We start from the raw sequence: 21,020 nt of genomic DNA, 5'->3' as shown, positions 1-21,020 counted from the left end.
CTGTGCTGATGGTTAATTGAATTTGTTCTGATTTTCAAGACATGTGGGCTCCCATTTTGTCTACTCTGTGCTGCACTCTCAGCTCTTAACAGGGAAAGGTTACTGTCTGCTTATTGAATGTGTGGAATTAAAATGCTCCATCAGCAGATCAAGCTCTATGAAACAGAGATAACATACACTTCTCAAAGGGGAGGAGCGTTAGTGAGTTCATAGTAAGTTCACTGCAATTCTTAGTTTTTAGCTGCTGTCCTTATGCACAGAGGATGTGTTCATAGCAACCTGAAAACTTCATGTTGCTTCTCTGAGATATTAAAGGATTCTTTGGAACCTCAGAATTCATAAAAACACAGAAACTTAAGTGTGCCACAGCAGGAGAGCAGAAGAGACAAGGATGTCATCCGTATTGTGTCCTGCCAGTAGTAGAGTCCTTGTTAGGTTGAGGGTACCATGGTGGTCCTGGTACCCGAGCATGAGCAGAGGTACACCCAAGGAGCCCTTCTTCTGTGAGCCCAGGCTTTGTTCCAGGCAGAGCAGACAGTGTTACATCCAGCTGTGCACAGCAGAGCCCCATTTTTCCAGACCCAGCCAGTGGTGCAGCCAAAGCACCGCCTGCAAGGCCCAGCTCTAATGTGGCAGGCAGGGAGATGAGCCACAAGAAATGTTTGTTGCAGCAGCAACAAAGGACAGGTTTTGGCCAGTCAGCAACAATCTCATGTTATAATGTCCATCAGTTTTGGCCTAGAGGTCTAGGGAGGAGTAATTCCCAGAGGCAGGAGGCAGCACAGAAGAAACCACTCTGTATTTCTTCATGAAAGGAGAGCTGGTTGAAGACATGGAGCAGTAGGGGCCTGTGCTGGGCACATGTTTTCTAGGTTGGATTGGTAGAAGCAACTGAACAGCTTCAACTGTTGTCAGTGTCTCAGCTTCTTACACCAGCCAACACCACTGCTTTATGGAGAAGCTTCAGGAGTGAGAATTTAGCCACAGTGAGAATAGCAGGACTAATTGTGCAAAAAGGTCTCTGAACCTTCAGAGTCCTGACAATCACTTCACTCCTGACAGGAATAGGGCAGTGACCTCTCCAGGAAAGACCCCAGCCTTCCTGCTCTGCCATGTGTAGAAATTTGGCACCTGTCTGTTTCTTTCAGACCTCAGTCTTTTGGCACAGCTCTTTCCTTGTTCTGCTTGGCAACCATGCTCTATAAAGCAGGGCACAGGCAAGGAAAATACAGCTATTTTTACAGATGCCATATATTTACTATGATAAAATTTTATTTAAGAAAAAAGTCACAGCAGTAATTGGACATTTCTCTAGTTGTTAAACACAAATATGATTCAAAAAGCTTTAAGTGGTGCCTGTGTCATGGCTGAGTAGCTTGTGCTGAGGGTATGCTTTTCTGCATCACTCATGGAAATGAGACTTTGCAGCCTAGTACTGTGCAAAATAGCTGTGGTATCCTTTTTGAAGCATCTTCCAGAAGGAAAAGCAGGAATTGTTGATAAAATTTTAAAACGTTTGAGCATTGTCCCACTTTCTTAACTGATTTTCAGGAAAACATGCCCCATAGACAATATGCTTTTTCCAGGTCCAGTTACAAGTGGAAAGGAGGGGTAATACATACATTCCTGGCAGATGGAACCAAGTCTTTGTCAAATAATCATCTCCAACCTGTGTAATAATTGTGATCTGTTTGTGTCTGCCTCCTACTAGTAGTAGACTCCTGTTGTCTCCACACTGCTTTGCAAACTGTTCCTCTCCCAGGCTTCCTCCCACTTTCTGCATCAGTGAAATCATACATCTCAGTTTTAGAGACTGCACAGCTGAGCCATTTTTCTCAGTGACTCCTGCCTTCCTTCCTCTTCATATCCCTTTCACCTGTGAACTCTGCCCAAATTTTATTTTCCTTAGCTCTCTGCCTTTTTTATCCCTCTTGCTGCTTACCATGACAGGAGCTTGAATTGATTCAGCCTGTCTTTGTGAATGTTCCAACCCTTTGTCTCATAAAGTAACACTGTTTACAGCACAATAAAATAAATCCTCTACAGGGCTGTAAGATAACTCTACTGTAAACCCAAAACCATCTTGTTTTTTGCTATAACTTTGATTTTTTTTTTCTGCATTCTGCTGTAAATGGAAGGCAAGCCCCACTTTTTCCACAGAACCCACATACCCTCTTTTTTTGATCACAGCTGCGAAATCGTTACTATCAAGTCGGCAGGTGCTAATGTGTTCTGGAGGAATGGTGCAGTTCTGCCTAGCTCACTAGCCTGAAGCTCATGAGTTTTAAACTGCTTTCTGCCATGAGTAAACTGTGAGCTGGCTGTGAGAAGAAGGTTTAATCACACCAGGTGTTTCAGAGCTGTGGGCTGCTGACAGCCCCTTGGCTGCAACTCAGCTCCCAAATCTCACAGGTGCCAGAAAACAGCCCCTCTCTGTTCCCCATCACTACCCAGCCTGAGAGTAAGAGCTGGTTTTTTTTAAAAAAAAGGGAAGATTTTCTACAAATTGCTTTAAATGCTGGTTCTAGAACTAGAAAATTGAGAGAACAGATGAGAAGTAGAAGTGAGACAATTATACTTTGTATAAGTTCATCTGAGAAACCATGTTTGACATAATAAATGACACTGCTAAAAGTGCATCTTGAACAGGGCAAGCATACTAAATATTTAAAGTAATGCTGTCAAGCATGGGTAGTTTGAGTCCATGATGGAGGCTGCCTTTAAAATTTGGATTTTCCGATTTGCTTACATTTTTTAAAAGAAAGGTATCCTGGACTTAGACTTCCTAGTAAATCATAGCACTGTTTTTTTTTTTTTTTTTTTAAGTTGACTAAAAGAACATATAACTGATGGCTCCAGAATTCTTCACAAATTCATGTCTAATTCACAAGGTGGTTTTGGCCGTAAAAAGTCTGGGAGACTCAAGTCACAAAGCAGCTATGCCTTTTTTAGCTACTGACTTTCAGCCAGAACATGAAGGACTCAAGTCCAGTTTCTTTTTCTGCCTGAATGCTTCACCTCTCAGGTTGAAGTGTGGCTTTATGCAGCCTCTGATCTGTAGAGCAGGAGTTGTGAAAGCAAAACTTTGGCATAGTTATTTCTGTGCAGGCAGATGTCATGTTTTTAGTTCTCCCAAGCTAACATAGCTGACTCACATTTACCTGTGTGCAGAAAAGCTACAATACACCACAGTCCTTGAATTTGACTTTGGGTCCTTTGGGTTTCCTGTCCTTCATTGGAACAGGTAGATCAACAAAAGGAGACGATCTTAGCTCCTTTGTTGGCAGTGTGCTTTTTTCTATCTGCAGTTAAACATTCCTGGGTACTGGGGAGTTCCCATCTCCCTGGAAATCAGAGTCATGATTAGTGAAGGCTGTGGCTGCTCTGGGTCTTGTTGACAAAGTGAATTGAACTCTCTACAGCACATTCATCTGACCTAGAGGTAGGCTGTAATCTCTGCTTCAAAGCAGGGCAGATAGAGAGCAGGAAAAGGGCAGGGCTAAAGGGAGCAAAACATCATGCCAGTTGTCTGCATTTACCTGGTTATGATCATCACATGGGACATGACCAGGACTTTGGAGTTCTAAGGAAAATCTCCATGTGAAACTTCCTCTGTGCTATTGAGGAATGACAGCATCATGCCTGAGCTGGCAGTAAATTGTCTGGAGCATCAGTGGGTACTTCATTCCCAGCCTATTACTTTTCTCACCTTACAGAAATCCTTTTTCACCATGAGGACAGTCAAGCATGAAAAATGTTTCCTGGGGAGATCGTGCCATCTTCAACCCTAAAGGCTTTGAAAATCTGACTGAATAAAGCTCTGAGCAGCCCAGTCTGATCCTATAGTTGATGCTGCTTTGAGCAGGACTAGAAAACGGTGATCCTGCTTCTGGTTAGGACTCCAGGTTGTTTTTTTAAGATATCATGTACTTTCTGCTCATTACCAAAACAAACAAACAAAAACCACAGAAAACAAACAAAAAACCCCATTTTGTCTAGTTAGACCTTTGGATTCCTGGATTTGCAGAGGTAGACTTAGGTGATTTGCATGAACTGGTATAAAGCAGTCCTCTGATATGTCCCCTGGTAAACAAGAAAAATGCAACTGCTGCTTGATTTTCACTTCTTATGAATGTTCTTTTTAAGTTTTAATTACTTCTTTTTCTTTTTTCTCTTTAATTCAGCAAACGTTCTTGATTGATTTTAAAAACATGTTAAAACTAATTTTCTCTTTTGCTTGTATCTCTTACTGATTCCAGTGCAGAGACAAGGAGATTGCTTCTTTTACAGATATGTTTCCTAACTTGCATTCGTCAATGCTGAATGATTTTGTAATATGAGCAAGCAGCTGATTTACTCTACCTACTGTGTCCTAGCAAAACATTGGGGCATTAACACAGGGCACTAATAGAGTGTACAAAGCAGAACCAAATTAAAGTGTTTCTGCATGTGTTTTTGTGAGCTGACAGTCAAGCAGCTACCAAGGTGGCTGTGCAACATCTCCATTTTTTAGACCAATTTGAGCTCTTCTTGGTGTTGGTCATGTCTCAACTAGCCTTTGGGAAAGACACTTTTATCTTAGATTGGCAAAGGGATTCTTTTCAACTGTGGTCTGGATTTTTAAGGGGATTTGCAGAAAGAGATCATGACCCAGAGGCTGGTTGTCACACACAGATCCCTACCTGCTGCATGCCACAAATAATGTAAGAAGACACAGAATAAAACAAAAGCAAATGAGTCATCCCATCCCACATTTCTTCCTTTATGAATTCCATGCTTTTTTCCCTGTAGAATGAGGGAATGGATTTGAATCAAAGATTAAAATCCATCCTGGAGGGCGAGGTTGACTATTTTAATGTGAAATGGCACGAGGTTGACTATTTTGATCTTCTTAAGAAGATTTTAGGGCAGGAGTGGAGGCAGTGGGCAGGTGTTCAAGACTGTTAAATGTGTAGAGCTTGCCTTGGGAAAAAGTGAATGTTGGTTTGCAGCAAACTGATGTCCAGAAAAAATAAATACTCCCTCATGGTCCAAGAGTTCAGAACAAAGCTGATTGTTCAAACAAAACATCTAACAAGGTTACAGAACAATACTAAAACTTTTCAAAGGCAGGATGCAACAAAAGAACAACTTTCCAGGCCTCACAGACCAGCGCTATAATTCAGAGGCAGGATCACAGAATGGTAAAAAAATTAAACAGAGAATATTTGAGGTCGTAAAAACTAAAACTCAGGAGTACATGATTTGTAAACGAATATCACTAAAAAAAAAAAAAAAGATTATTCAGGACAGTTGTCATGGGTTGACCCGGAAGGAGTGGGAATTCTGGGAAGCTGTGGTCAAACCAATGAAGGTTTTGAGTTTCATACTGACACCTGGTGTAGCCAGTGGGGTTTGGACACACCTCCGAGAATACACAGGGGTTAAAAGCAGGGCACTGCCCTGGCACTTCCTCTTTTTGGACATCGCGGCCGAGGAGTTCAGACCTCTCTCCCTCGCCCGGCCCGCTGCTGCTGGGCGGGGGAGGGGCCAGCCATGCGGTGAGGCCTGGGGGTCTGGACAGAGATGGTGTTGAGGGGGCTTCGAGGATGGAAGGGTGGGGGAGCCCCAAGAGACATCGGGCAGCCAGCCACCCCCCCCCCCCCCTTCCCCCCCCCAGGAGAGCAGGAGAGCAGCCAGCGAGAAGGGGGGGAGGACTGCCCGGCCGCAGCGGCAGCGTGTGGGCAGCGTGCGTGGGAGCCGTCCGACAGACAGAGACTGAAAACTTTTAACCCTTTCTTGCATGATTGGGGCCTTACAAAAATGCTAATCCTCCTCGAAGCTGAATAAGAAGGGAGATGAGAGATGATATGAGATAAAGACTTTGGCCCGGAGATTGTGGAGATGATTGGATGGGGAGAGATGATTTGGAGTGGCCTTTTAGCTGGACTTTTCTTGTAGCCATGGACTCAGTTGTTCCTGTGACACAGACTGCATTTAGGGGGAGGCAGTGCCTCAAAACCAGGAGGGTTCATTTGTGAGGACCCCCGGCCCCAGGGGGTTGGAAATATATGGGGGGGACAGTTGTCCCAAGAGCAGAGACTGTGCCTTTTTGGAGTGAGACAAGGCATCCTTGAAAGACCACCCTAAAAGCAGCTCTGGCCATGTCTCGGTGGTGAGAGCACTGAGCATGGAAGGAACGTGTCACAAACGGCAAATGGACTTTCCGGGCGGTGCCGGAGTGACAGGGAAGCACACGAGGGTCTCAGTGTGTCTCCACGAGAAGCCTATGGAACAAGAAGGACTCCTTTCCCTCTTCATGAACTGATGTTTGAGTATACTAAAGTGTCGTGCCGGACTGGGCAGTTGGTATTTTTGAGAGAATGTATTGGATTGGGAAGTCAGGGAGTGGGGAGGAGGAAAAGTGGTTTTTGTAAGGTTTTCAATTTTTTTTCTCTTTTCCTTATAGTCTTTCCTATTTTTTTTTTCCTGTAGTTTTAGGTAATAAAGTGTTATTTATGTTTAAGTTGGAGCCTGTTTTGCTTATTCCTGGTCACATCTCACAGCAGACACCAGGTTGGGGCATTTTCATGGGGGCACTGGCTCTGTGCCAGGCTCAAACCATGACAACAGTCCATCGTAGCCTCTGGTGTCTACTACATACAGATTCCTCTGCCAGTCCAGCAGTGTTGAAGTTACCCAATTGTTTTCAAGTGGTCCCCAGAGATTTCCAGAAAGTGCCCCCTGGGCACTATCTACCACTGATGTGTGCTATTTTCTTTCACTTTTCCTTCACACCCCCAGCTCCTTGCACTGTTGTTAGATGTTGATTGACCTTCATGAGGTCTGTTCCATATGATCAGGTTATGAAGCCAGCAGTAAATCCTAAGTACTGTTTTTCTCAAGGTCAACCAAAGTAAGCAGAGTGCACATAACAGTGCAAGTAAAGTACAAAAACCACAGTCACTTTCCTTACCAGTGAGCAAGGTGTGTTAGATTTAACCCCCAAATTTACCTCTCCATGTTACTGGAATTTGCCACTACAAAGCACCCTCTCCAGAACAGACAAAGCAGGGACACTTTGTTGGAGGTGTTGTTTATTCCAGTTCACTGCTTTTAAGCATGAAATAAATTAAATTCACAGAAGAAAATACTTTCCGGCTCCGGTTTCCAGTACAGTTCTCTCCAGAGGGATGTAGAAGAGCAGTGGCTCTCTGTGGCTTTTTCAGCAGACATTGCTGCAGGCATGATACTGTCAGAGCTGTTCTGACAGCTTTGTCATACTGTGGTCAGGGGAGGAGATGCAGCTTGCTTTCCTTTATATTTTAGTGGACCCTGGAGACCTGGCAGGAAGAAACCTTGTTTCTGTCATCAGACCGAGTCAATATGACTTCAGGCGCTCGGGGAACAGATGCAGGAGATAGAAAATTGCTACTTTGAGTTCCTTTTCTGTTTGTTCTCATTTTTACCCCTATGAGTTCCAAGTCAGGACGTGTCTCCTCAATCAGATGGCTTTGCTGAATTGTTTATTGAGTGATCAGAAAATTGTGATCCTTACTCTCCTTCTCCCAGTGCACATACTGCCCAAGGAGAAGCTCTGTTAAAGACAGTTCCTCAGATCCCAGTGCCCTCAGATTTTGGCGTAAGTGCCATCCCTGGAAAGGACAAGGCTGTCAGTCCCTGGGCTCCCTCCATACCTCTGCTGAAGAGGAGTTAAAGGTTTTTTATTTCCTGAAGCCTGGTATTACACTTCCATTCACCTCACAAATGCAGCAGTTAGAAGCCTCAAAGAAAGCAGAGAATATTTTCTGCCCTGCTTTCCCTCTGCTCACAGCTTTTTCTTTTTCAGCACTGACCGTGCCAGCATCAGTGGGGTGGAGAGGCTGTCCGGAAAGCTGAGTGTTAATGCTGTTTCTGTCTGGGTCTTGGCTAAAACCAGGCTCCTTCCAGCACAGTGTGAGAGAAAGAGATTCCAAACTTGAGTCACTGAACCTCCATGTGTCTGTGTGTAGACACCACATCTTCTCCATCCTCCCTGCACTTGAACTTCTTCCCTCAGGGGACCCAGTGTCTAATTCCCACTCTCTGCAGACATCTCTCTGCAGACATTCAAATTCAGAGTGAATTTCTGATGTCACTTCACAAGTGAAGTTGTCTTAAGGACAGACAAACCTGACACCTTTGTTTTCTGTCCCCAGGGTAATTTGAGATACAGTATGACCTAAAAGTTCCTGATTCTTGTGTGGAGAGAAATAATGAGGCAAAAAAAGACAACAGTTGGTGGTGTTAACCTGCATACAGTTGATTGGCAATGGAAACCTGTGTTCTTGATTCAAATCAGATTATAAATGGAAAACTAGATTCTTTTATGAGAATGCATAGCAAAAAGAAACACAGAGCAAGCTTGTATCTTTGCAAAGACTCTCTAAAATCTCAGCATGCCTTGAGGTTATACCTCCCTGCTGTCATGTCTTTTGGAGTCTGCGGGATTTTGTTCCTTACTCATTCTCCCTGCTTCATCAGCAACCAGCCAGGATCTTCCCACCATCATCTCTTCTTCACCTCTGTCTGTCCACCCAGTGGCACAATCTGACTGAAGAGAAGGCAAGTCATTTCTTATAAAGCCCCTAATAAGTTCCCTGACCCTTTAAAAGTAATTTTTATGTCTTGATCCTCTTCACTTCCCTTTTTCATCATTAAGTCCACTTTCACTGTGCTTAGGTCTCTATATACAAAAGTTTAAAGCCTGCTGTATATCTTAATTATTGAAAGATAATTCAAACTGAAATTGTAATTAGAAGGAACTGTGCATCACTGAAACACCCACCATTCTAGCTGCCTGTAGTCCTTATGCACAGCTTCTCTTTTGTCTTAATTTCCTCAGGCAAGCCACTGTGTCTTCTATGCACACTCCTTAGTCCCTTAGCTCTACTGCAATAAAGCCTGGCTTGCTGACACCCTCAGGCTGTTTCTCTACTCTTTTCTTCTACTCTTACAACTCTATTGTTCCTTTCATCTTACCACAGCTCCAGTCAGGCAGCCGAACAGATAGCTGTTCAACAATAAACCTTATGTTTGTATGCAGTTGGCAATTTTAGCTCTCAAATGTGCCAAGTGAAGCTGAACATGTGCTCACTGTGGCCCAACATATACCTGACCCAGGCATGCAAGGAGTACAAAAATTATGATAATTCTTGTATTGCTTTTGCATGTCTCCTTCCTTTTCTTTTAGAAATGCTTTAGAAAATCCTTAGCTAATGGTCTTTTGATAAGCAAATCCAAGCTGGGATTTTTTTCCTTCCTTCAGTGCATTCAGCTGGCCATTCAGGAGGGAGGTAAAAATGTTGGTCTGCCAGAATTTCTGCCTCAGTGGTTCATTTAGGAGAGAGGGTCAGATAGCAGGGACATGGCAGCTGCAGCATTGCCAGCAGTCTCATTTAGTGCCACGGTGTTGAGAGCAGGCAGCTGCGAGGCAGAATCAGGAACCTCCCCTGCCAGCTGTTTGAAGGAGGTGGGCCCATTTGCCGATCAAAAGGCATGAGTCTGTGCAAGATCTGTAGTGTGAGGCATGACAGAAGGGGGCTCACATTCACTCTTGCTAACACCCACCTCCCCTTTGCCTAAATTCCCACTTAGAGTCCCCCAAAAGCAATGTAAAACCTTGCTCAAGCCAGCAGTGCTTTAGCACCCATCCTTTCTGCTTTGAGGCTGCCTGTGGTGAGCAGGGCTGGGGTGGCAGTGCCATAACCTCAGCCCTGAAGGGACATCAGCAGCTGGAAGCTTGTGGTAACAAACCTCTTCTGAGCACTACTGCCCCACCAAAAAAGGGCAACAAAAGCATGAAATACATCAGCATTGAAATACTAAACCATGACATAAACTTGTCATGTTGCAGATCTGTGTTAAAAATTGTCATCATCTTTCCCAGCACATTACTGCTTTCTTCAGCATGAGCCAGGCTTTCCCTGAGCCCCTTTGAGCTCTCCAAGCCCCTTTGACTGAGGCTGCAGCTCAGCAGAGCACATGTCTGATTTCCAGCTGCAGGGCTCTGCAGTAGGGGTGGCATCTGTCATTCCCCAGCCCTGCTTCCTCTCCTGCAGCTCTTAAAGCTGCTACAGCCAGAATTTTGTCTTTCATCTTGTCTTTCAAGACTCTTTCTCAGGGATTTCAGCAGGGACATTTTTCTCTGGCCAGTCCTGTTTCCCTCTGCTACTTAGAAGCATAGCTGTGTTTTGTCACCAATCCTTTTGAGAGGTGTAAGGAGAAGGCAGCTGCCAAACCCTCAGCCCTGCACCTGTAACATGAGGACATTAAGGAACATGAAACAGTTGATTGCCATCCCCTTTGCCATCCCCTTTGCCATCCTCATCTAGCACCAGCAGATACCAGGTCTGCCTAAGAAAGAAGACAGAGCATCCCTTGCAGATGGGAAAAGATGTAACAATTTATGATAGTTTGGGGTAATCTCCGAGCCCAGTCCTGTTTTCTCTACTAAAACAGGGGCCAGCCTGGAAGAGGAAGGTGGCAGCACCCTGCCCTCTCAGCCAAGGCATCCTACAGAGATCAGGTTGCATCATCCACTGAGTCCCATCCATCAGAGCATAAACCACAGAACAAAGCCAGAGATGAAGCCATGAGCTTTCTCTGAACTCTTTCTTAAAGAAAGAGAAAGAGGAAAGGAGTTCCCACTCTTCTCTGAGGTGAGCCACCCACCCCAATCAAAATACCAAAATGACAGACCAGGCCCTTTGAAACTGTACTTGTAAGGTCTCCAGCTGCCCTGGATAAACCCTGCCTGCCTCCTTACATCTGCAAGACTTCAGAAGAGAGGAGAAGAGAGGAGCAGGAGCCTTTGAACTGCTCCAGGTGTAACAACTAGGCCACAGTACTGAGCTGTCCTCGAGAGTCACCATGCCCCAGTGATCTGGCAGCAGCCCCAGGTGCCACCCAAGTCCCCTTCTGGGCAGCAGAGAATTGGAGGTGACATGCCCTGCCAATACTCTGCTTACTATTGACTCTCTTTACCTTTGCCAGGGAAGAAAACAGTTGTGTTAACCAGCCTAGTTACCTGTCTCCATCTGCTTTTGCAGGTATTTCTGGAGCAGTAAAGAGAAATGTCAGGGCATGAAAAACACAAGGGCTCTCCAACCCTGCTCCGAGACAATCGAGTCCACCATCCCTCTGAAACAGAATTCCCACCAACCTAATTAATGAAAGCTTAATCAGCAGATTGGTTAATCATAAACTTATTAAATAACTAATTGAGCTCTGAGGCGGTGTGTCAAATTTCCAGATTGTGGCAGCCCCTCGGAGGAGGGATCAGGTCAGTAATCCTGTTAGGGGAGCAGGCTGCTGTGTGGGACAGCTCCAGCTGAGCCAAGTGCCCAGGATTGCAGCTCACTAATTGAATAGCAGGAAGAGGCACCCTGAGCTGTGCATATCCTGTTCTCCTGTAGAGTTTCATAGTAAACAGGCAATTCTTCCAGTGAAACAATGCCTGAAAGTCCCTTCTGAGCAGCAGAGTAATTGGAGGGTGACGTGCCCTGCCAATACTCTGCTCACTATTGACTCTCTTTCTTTACTTTTCCAGGGAAGAAAACAGTCGTGTTAACCAGCCTAGTTACCTGTCTCAATCTGCTTTCATCTTACTAGACAGAAAATACAGAATTTTGTTTGAAATGCATAGGTTCATGGAAACCAAATGCAGCAGATGATAAAGCAAAACGGATCAAATATACAACATTTTTGCTGATAAATAAAGCCAGAAACATGGCTTTTGCTGTCAGCTGCAGTTCAGTGCTGCTAAAAGAAAAGGCCAAGGGTCCTTTGCAAGCACAATGCTGGAAACAGCAGGCTGTGAGTCCCTTCTAAGCTTGTGTGCTGCCTGTTGCATTATCACTTAGGGCTTTATTTGTTTGCCTACTGATGGAATTCAATACGTCATTCCAAGCAGGGCTATCTGCCAGTCAGTGAAAGCTTTCACAATGACAACATATTCAAATATTTTAAATATTTTTTTTATTATTATTTTAAATCTGTGGTTTATATAGGCAGTATAACACGTGTGCTCTCCCATAGAACAACCTTTGGCAAGAAAGGGTGGACATTTGACTAAGTGTCTATGCAGTTCAAGCCTACTGATGTCAGACTCCATTAAAAGTGTTTTTTAATACAAATAGACACTGTATGATGACATCCTGTGTAACCAAATGCTGTGAATATTCAACTAAGCAAGTTTGTACTACTACTCTTCTGAATACACATCACATTTAGTACACCAGTAACCTTAATGCTTCTTCACAGAACATCAGAACTCATAATAAATGTGATGTAGGCATTAATATTACCTCTGTGTGTCTGTAGATTGTGCCTATAGCATAAGTGATGTTTTAAATGAATTTAATTATTTAAATGAAGAGAGCTAAATTGCTCTTAAAAGTCTCCCTTTTTTGGTTTTCTTTCCCCTTTGTTTTTGTCTGTCATACCATTTAGCAAGGTCAAGCAAATGGCTTTGACTTAAACCTGTGTTCAGTTGAGTAAAACTAATGAGGGGGCATTTGTAGAAGTTCTCCCCAGGTGAAGTAAATTAATTCTCTTTGTCCCTTTAAAATACCTTAAAAGAGAGCATAGCTCAGTTTTATGGATTAGGTCTTTCAGAAATCAGTTTGTAAACAGAAATATTTTAGCTGTGCTTGTCAGGATGCAAATGCTTCCCCAGATATCTAACTTTGTTCTTCTGGCTGGCAGGTAAAATAGTCTTTGAAAAGTAAATGAAAATACCGTACAAGTCCCTTTCTGAAGGAAAATGTGGAAAATGGAAAAAAAAATTACATTTAAATATCACCAGTGCTGTTCATATATTCCAGTTCTGACAGTGATAAATGAAATCCTTCTTTCCAATATTTTGCAGCCATTAGGAATAAAAATCTCAATCCTTTAAAATTAAGTGAAAGAGCACATGCTGAATGAGAACAAAATAAATGCCCTTGTGAGGTAGGAGCTGCGACAATAGATGCCTTTGAAATCAGTATACAGAAAGGTGTTGAAAGATGAAGAGAGATTAATTGCTGCCTGCTGCTACACGCTCGCAACCTGTCTGCATAAAATGGCTGCAGAGACAGCTCGAGCAGAGGGCTGGGAGCAGGAATCCTGGTTCTGTGCTCCCCTGCTGCCACAGATCCTCTACATGGCTTTAAGCTAAACCAGTTATGTAGTTTCTACCAACAGTAAAACACAATTTACTGTTTTACAAAGATTATTCACTGTTGTATTAAGCCATGTAGAGGTAAAATGCTCTGTGTGTTCAAAATAGTGTTGCTTTGTTTTGTTTTGTTTTGTTGTTTTTGGTTTTTTTTTTTTTTAATTGAAGTGTACAGCCATGAGGTTTTCATTGCAGGAAATTATCTGCTCTCTTCTGGGGCTAAGCCAAATAGTGGGCAGAAGCAGAGAAGCCGTTCCTTCCCATAATCACATGAGTGTCCAAAACATGCGATATGGGGCTGGGATAGCATGGCTAGGGAATGAGGACATGCTACTGGGAACATAAAGCCACTTCTGGAGATGTGTGGTGTAAGTAGATGATAACTTTGGCTGGGACTGGAGCACTCCTTTACATGTTTTCCTCTGTGCTAAGGAATAGTGTGATGTTTTAGTGTGTGTTTTCTGAAGGGAAGTGCAAAATAAAATCACCCAGGCCCTCAACAACCTCTCGGTAACTTGCCCAGGCAGCATTCTAGCTGAGCACTACCTCAGGATGAGCCCTGCCCTGCTGTGCATGCAGTGCCCTGGCTGCTGCTGATAGTAGTTCCCATGCAGGAAGTTAAGGGCTGCATCCTTCAACAGCAGAGACAAACATTAACTTTGTAGTCCCTAGGTCCTTTACCAGTTCTAGATCAGACCTTCTTGGGAGCTGAAGGGAGCTTAGAACCTCTCCTAGCCCACTTCTGTTTGTGCCACTTCTCAGCCTTGCCAAAAGCACAGAGCAACAGCGAGATAAACAGAACATATGGAAATTTTAAATTTGACCTTTAAAACCTGGTCCTAGAGGGACCTTGGAAGACAGATTCATACACTGGTTCTTTCTAATCAGTTTACAGAGCTGAAGTCAGAAACTAGAAAATAGTTCACTATTTTCCCAAAGTTTGTCTGGGTCAGGAAAATGACGTACTTCAGCTAAGAATACCGTGTCTCACCCAGGTTGGTAGTTGGGTGACATAGCAGTCTGACCCTTGCTATCTGAACAGTCTTTTCTGAAACCAGTGAAACAATATCCTTATTCCAATGTCGTGAGTAATCAGGGCTGATGCCTGGCCTGTATCAGCTTGAAACTTTAGTCCCCATGTTCACCTTAGGAGACTGGCCACAGATAGGTCCTTTTTGTTTCTGCTATACCTGTTTAGTAAAAATCACTTTTCTTTTGCCTTTTTTCTCAGTGCAGGTAGGCGCAGCCATCAGCTGCAATAACAACAGCCACATGGTCATACTTACACTCCAGGGAGCACTGGGATCAGCATGGTCCTAACACACAACTTCGTACACCTTCCTTCCCGTGCAGCCTGCAGGCAAAGCCCAAATTTATGTATATACCCTGAAATCCTCTCCAAGCAGTGGCACAGTCCTCCCTGACAAGTACTGTCTGTCAGAGGTGAAAGGTGGGGAAGATTTCAGTGTTACCTAGATTCATGCTAATGTCCCCCAGCTAAGCGATGCAAGTGAACTGAAATCAAGACTTGGGCTTGAAGAAGCTGTAGACAGCATTTCATTCTTTCTCCTTTGATTTGCTCATTAATCTGTTCATCATTGAGCAGAATTTGAGCAGACGTATTAATTTCATTTAGTGTGCAATTTAAATTCTCAGCTTACTTGAGAAATTAGAATTCATCAGGGAATCAGAGTCCTCAGCCTCAGAAACCATTTAGCTGACTGTGGGAGAGAGAGAGAGAAATACATCGCAAAATCTCATCTCATCAACCTTGAAAATGAAAAAATACGGTTCTGTCACACTGGAATAATTTCTCTTTGTCTTGCCACTTCAGCAAATCCATGGGTCCACACTGCACTGTCCCCATAGCAGGAAGCTCCATCTTCTCCTAGTCAGGCAGGTTCACAAGCAGCTGAGTTACTGAGGCCCAGCCAGCAGCTCTCAGCAAAGAGACTGGAGCAGTCAGCATCTGCTTGTTCCCCCCCACACTGCAAAGGAGGCAAATCAGCCTCATCTGCCATAAAAGAGTGTTTGTGCCAGTCAGGCTGCCTCAGCTGAGGGGGCTGCAGGTAGTCAAGCACAGTGACAGTGTGACAATGGCATCCTAAACCACTCTCCACCCACCATGTCTGATCATAGCCAGACTCACCCACTATCTTGGGACAAATGGAAAATGCGGATTTGGGGTGTCTGATTCTTCAAATATCTCTTCAGCATAGTACAGCATGATGTTCACCAGATTCCTGCATTGTCTGCTTTGTCTCATGTCACAAAAGGAGCAGTTCTTCAGGAGACTCAAGCATATGACTACTTTTGGCATTTCTCATTTGGGGAGGATAGTAGGCAAAAGCAAGTCCACCCCTACATAGCAACGTGCTCCAAACAAACTGTTCAGCATTTAATTTATTAAAAACCTTGGAAGTGTTATTAAAAATGATTATGATTATGATTTTGTTTAAATGCTGAAACCAGAGAAATAATTTTAAGGATTCATTCAAGTCTGATTTTTAGTTTAGACACATTCATGTTAAGTCCATTCTGCTTCACATGCTCCATTGCTATTTTCTCTCATCATAAAGCAGCTAGACACACCCTGCCAGTTGAACAGGTAACCATTTTAGATTGCACTAAATCATCTCAAGCAGTGCTTGAAATCTTTCATTAGGGCAGTAGGTGTTCCCATGATAAGGGGAGAATTCAGCCCCCTCTTGACTCTCCCCAAAGAGGCTCCATGTGTGGATGTGTGTCACTTGTCAGCATGCAGTTGTCTGTCCATCCACCTTCTGACATGTCCTGGATCAGGTGAGTGAATACTGGGACAAGGACAGTTTGCTGGTTGTTTGGCATGCTGGGGCACCTTCTTATTAATTTTGCAGGCAAGTATAGTAGGAGACCACTGCCAGGCAGGACACAAGGCTGGGCCACTTGTGGTGCTGATTGTGTCTGCAGCATGCATTTCCTTATTTCCTTTGCTACTTTTTGCTTAGGTGTTTTCCCTGCCTCACTGAATGCTCCATAGTCTGCTTGGCTGTTGTCTTGTCACCAGCAGAGCTTTCTTTGAAGCAGCACTTGGAGGAGATGCCGAATGACACAGGTGGAGTCAACGAGCAGCACAGGCTAGTGTGGGGCTAGCAGGAAAGCAATAGTTTTTTCTTTAAGCAGATACATCTTCTCTGAAATTATTTTTATGTCATAAAGGACAGAGTGTCTCAAAGATGAGGTGACAAGGTGAACAATAAAGGAGGAGCAAGATGTGATGTGGTTGGCAGATCCAGACAAAAGGCTGTTCCTCATGCTGTTCAGAGCAGTATAGGGGTGTCAAAAGGATCCTGGACCCCCTCCTCACATACACACTCACACTCACGTGCTCCACGTGTTCTTCTTCTGGACACAACATCCAGGATTAGCTGAAGTGGAACCGGTGCAGCCAAATTCCCCCGTGAGTCAGACTGACAGCACAGCTGTCTGTATTCTCCAAGTTCTCCACTGAAACACTGAAACAGAAAACTGCTGCTTTGCTTCACTCAGCCATGGAGATGAGTAGATTGCCTGTGGTGGGGTGACCCTGGCTGGACAGCAGGAGCCGATCAAAGCTTTTCTATTACTTGTCTGAACAGAGGAGTGAAAACACAGAAACAACATGGGCTTTCCACAGGTTCACAGCCTCTTTCAGGCACCCACATGCTCTGTTGTAGGGTTCTCCATGGACTGCAGATGGATCTCTGCTCCTTTGTGGAGCTCCATGGGCTGCAGGGGTGCCTCACCATGGGCTGCAGGGGAATCTGTTCTGCTACCTGGAGCAGCTCCTCTTCCTACTTCTGTACTGACCTGGGTATCTGCAGGGCTGTTTCTGACACACCCTCACTCTTCTGTCTGGCTGCAGTTGTACAGGATTTTTCCCCCTTTCCTAACTGTGTTATCCCAGAGTCTCTACCACCATTGCTAATGAGCCCAGCCATGCCCAGCAGCAGGTCTGTATTGGAGCTTGCTAGCATTGGCTCTGTTAGACACAGGGAAACATCTAGAAGCTTTTCACAGAACCCACCTGTGCAACCCTCCGCTACCAAAAACTTGCACACAAACTAAATACATCACCCAACACAGTGATTCTGCTAATCATCAGACAGGATCTTCAGACTCCTAATTGTATGTGTTTTGTAATGTCAAAGGCAAACACAAACTGCTTCATGTCTTCCCAACCTTCTCTGCTCTATCCTGCTTCTTGAAGGAAGCTTCTGTCTGGAAAATTATTGAAAAGCCAGAAGGAATCTGGGTTTCAACCCTGCTGATAATTGCTGTGAGCCATCACACCTGCACTCACAGTGTATTCAGCCCCCTGCAACCATTTCATCAGCATCATAAAGCATTGGCAGCTTGTCTCAGTGCTGTGTATTTGTGGTCAGCACTGGAGCTTCTGATGGAGAGCAGTGGAAATCAGGTTGTATTTCGTGTTGTAGTTATTTGCCTGCATAGTCTTGCTTTATCTCTCTCTGAACAGCAAAATTCATGTGGCCTGAAAAATATCAGCCTTTTATTCTGGAGACAGAGGTAACCAATGCATTTCCAAGTTCCATACTGAGAAATTGGAACTCTGATTTAAGGTTTTGATTTCAATCCTGAATCAGTCTCTCAAGTTGCTAAAGCCAGAGTGAGTTATTAATCCAATCCTTTTCCTGCCAAGTTCCATGGGCATTTATTCACCTCTGCTGTCAGCAGGAGCAGGCTGGGTATGGTTTGCAAGTGTATGTATTCTTGTCTCCATGTTCCTCATCATAACAATCTCCAGGTATCCCTGCTGTTTATTTCTCCCTTAAGAAAGGGAGCCTTGGATGTGTGTCCCCCTGCTCTCACTTGTGAGGAAGGGAAAGTGTTGGCTCACCTTGAACTTGCACGCTGTAGAAGCATGCTGCTTTTCCGCAACAAGTGAGAAAAGCTGCTCTTCTCTCCAAGTGGAAATAAAATCTGCAGAAGAAACACAACCCAACTACAGAATTCACATTGCAGGAGAGGACAAAGCAAAACAAATTCACTATTCAGATTTATCAGCAAGCAGTCTGGTACACCTGTTATTTAGGCATGCCACAAAAGTAGTTTCTAGCATTTTCTTACACTCTGGATAATTTTTTTTAGCTGTTCTCATTCCTGCCTTACTGGCTCCAAGCTCAGCTCTTCCATACAATCCTTGCCTGCTGTTACACGATGAGGTTGGGGCAGTTAGCTCAACTTTTGTGACTAGCTGGTAACTCAATGCAACTGATCCTCCACAAGAAACAAGGAAGGACTTTCAATCAGAAAATTTAATATCAATTTATATACATGCCTGGGTTCCCATCCCTGCTAGAAGCAGAGTCATGTTAGTACAGCATGGTATTGGAGTCCATGCAGAAACTAGCTGCAGATAGGCACAAGGTCTGTGCCTCTTGTCTGCCTCAGCTGGGTTTCATCCAGAACCTCCAAGACCTTATGGGTCTTGAAGACCCAGATTTTTGTGTGTTCCCTGTCAAAAGGCTGCTATGAGTGAAGGTAGATTAGATTTAGTCCCTGGTGACCTTGGAGAAAGTGGAACACAGCTCATCCAGCCTTTACAGCATCTCTTCATAAGAAGTGGCAAGCTCATGCCCTTTGCTGTTAATTCTGCTGTGCCTTTTGCCACTACCAGATCTGGGTTTCCTCTTATGATGGCCTGCTAGGCTGCTGCTCTAATTTTGCTTTTCCCATTCCTATCTCCTGTGCAGAGAAGCAGAGGGAGCTGGCTCGGAAGGGGTCCCTGAAGAATGGCAACATGGGAAGCCCAGTTAATCAGCAGCCCAAGAAGAACAACGTGATGGCACGAACAAGGTAAAGGACTGGAAGAGTACTCACAGCTGTGCTCTGAGCTGCAGTCCCCAATGGTCCTGGGGTGGTCAGGGACAGTGTTCATTGCATTTGCCTTCTGCCAGCCACACTACAAGAGCAGTGATGGCCCTTCCTGGAGCTGGCAGCCCCAAATGCTCTGGGCTGTGTTGCATCCCAGCCCCTGGGAAGATGCAAGGACACTTGAGCCCAGGACCAGAGTTATTGCAGCCTGTAGAAGGCAGAGGAAGCCCAGCCAGGTTAAAATCAGGGGGTTGATAGAGCCATCCTGCAGGATCTGAGTAGCCTCAGGTAGCACCTGATCCTGCCAGTGGGAGAGGAGCTGTGCTTCTTCATTAAACACAGACTAGTTTAGAGCTTAATTCTGCCTTGGTTGCCTTTGTCACTGTAAGTTCCACTGCTCCTTTTTGATGGTGACCTGTTCTACTACTGATGGATTTAATGAAGGCTTGTAAATAATCTGTCTCTGTGTGATTTTCTACATACCTTCTCCACTCTTGGAACAGCATGGTCACACTTTGCTGGAGATGCTTTGAAGGAGCTCTGTAAGAGGGTATTAGGCAGTATGTCTAGTGAGGTTTATGTGCTGTAAACAAAGGCATTCTGAGCTGAATATTTTCTTTTAGAGTATTTCTATTTTTTGTCTGTGCAGACTTCAGTACACTAGTGTATTACTTACCTATGTTCAGGTAAGAGGAAACCCCATGAGCCCACAGGATTGCATGCTTTGCATGCTGCTGGAAAGGTGACAGGTTTTAGTGGAGGACCTCTCTTAAAATGATGGAGGAATCTGGGGAATGCTGGATGTTTACTGATGAAGGGGAAAGTTTTCTGGATTACAATATATTAAGTAGAATAGGAGCTGCAGGTCAGAGCCTCTCTATATGCAATGCATCTGAAAAATGAACTTTCTTGTTCACACTAATTCCCCAGACCCAAAATTTTAGTCATAAATCCTGACAGGACCTAGTCAACTTTTAGTTGTAAGCCCCTGAAATACATATGGGGAATATGCTGCATTGCTTCCTCTCTGTGTTCGGGTGTTGAGGCTGTATAAAAGAGCCAGACCTTTCATGGCAGCAAGAAATTCAGGAACTGTGCTCAGCTGTGTTTTCCATGCCCACTGGTCCTCCTTATCTTCCAAGTACATTCTGGAAAAGCTTGTTTTCTTTTGACAATAGGCACAAGCTAGCATCCTGAGAGGAATGGTAGCAAATTTGCTGCTTGAGAGGTTTAGAAACACTGAAATTAGTGGAGGAAGATAATAAGGGAGAGAAGGTGGGATAAATAGAGGTATCTACGTGTAACATGAAGAAATTTTCCATGGAGAGATTGTTGTTTCCAAGCTGCCGATGGAAAGAGCAGAGCAGTGACACCTATTGACAAAAGATTTTAAACAGCCAGCTCAGTTTTATTTCACTGGGCACCTCTGAATGCTTCAGTCTGTCTGCCCCTGACTGGTAACACCAGCAAGGCAGAAATGCCACAAGCTTGTTGAAGCAGGTTTTCACAGGGTAACAGTTGCAGTATAATGGGAAATATTCCAGGAGGACACACTGCAAAATTTCCAGATTATTGTTTAAGTCTGAACTGTTGGCTTCCTCAGGTCTCTGCAGGATAATTAAGCTAAAACCATTTCCCCCTTTTTAATAGTTCTGCTCTTCTCATCAAATATGTTTTCCTTTGTGCTTTACCTCTCCTACTCTCTACTCCACCTCCTCCTTCTTCCCCAAGACCTCTGTTATTTTGTATTATCCCTGTGGATTTCTGACATCCAGCCTTTAGTACAAGGTTGCCTTCACCATTCAGTCCTCTTCAGGGACAAGGGTGCAGACAGCCTTACAGGCGAGAGTGATTGGATCCATAACACTCTCAGTCTCCTTAAAATCAAATTAAATGTGAACGAGGTAGGGGTGATGCTCTTCCTATGAGTGTAGACAGAGCCCACAACACCATCCACATCACTTGAATACAGCTGAGTGCTACA

At 44.3% G+C, this 21,020-nt stretch overlaps 1 protein-coding gene across 3 annotated transcripts in view; it reads left to right on the top strand.

Annotated features, from left to right (window-relative positions):
• FAM219A (family with sequence similarity 219 member A) overlaps window positions 1-21,020 on the top strand; it is a 93,395-nt gene that overhangs the window by 60,270 nt on the left and 12,105 nt on the right. For all 3 annotated transcript variants that reach the window (XM_064735225.1, XM_064735224.1, XM_064735223.1), the window contains exon 3: window positions 18,916-19,018. In XM_064735225.1, coding sequence (XP_064591295.1) covers window positions 18,916-19,018 — 103 coding nt within the window. The remainder of the gene's footprint in view (window positions 1-18,915; window positions 19,019-21,020) is intronic.

Source organism: Zonotrichia leucophrys, chromosome Z (genome assembly GCF_028769735.1).
Source record: "Zonotrichia leucophrys gambelii isolate GWCS_2022_RI chromosome Z, RI_Zleu_2.0, whole genome shotgun sequence".
Taxonomy (NCBI): Eukaryota; Metazoa; Chordata; class Aves; order Passeriformes; family Passerellidae; genus Zonotrichia; species Zonotrichia leucophrys.
The sequence above is the reverse complement of the archived record's forward strand: the minus strand, read 5'-3'. Positions and strand labels throughout refer to the sequence as shown.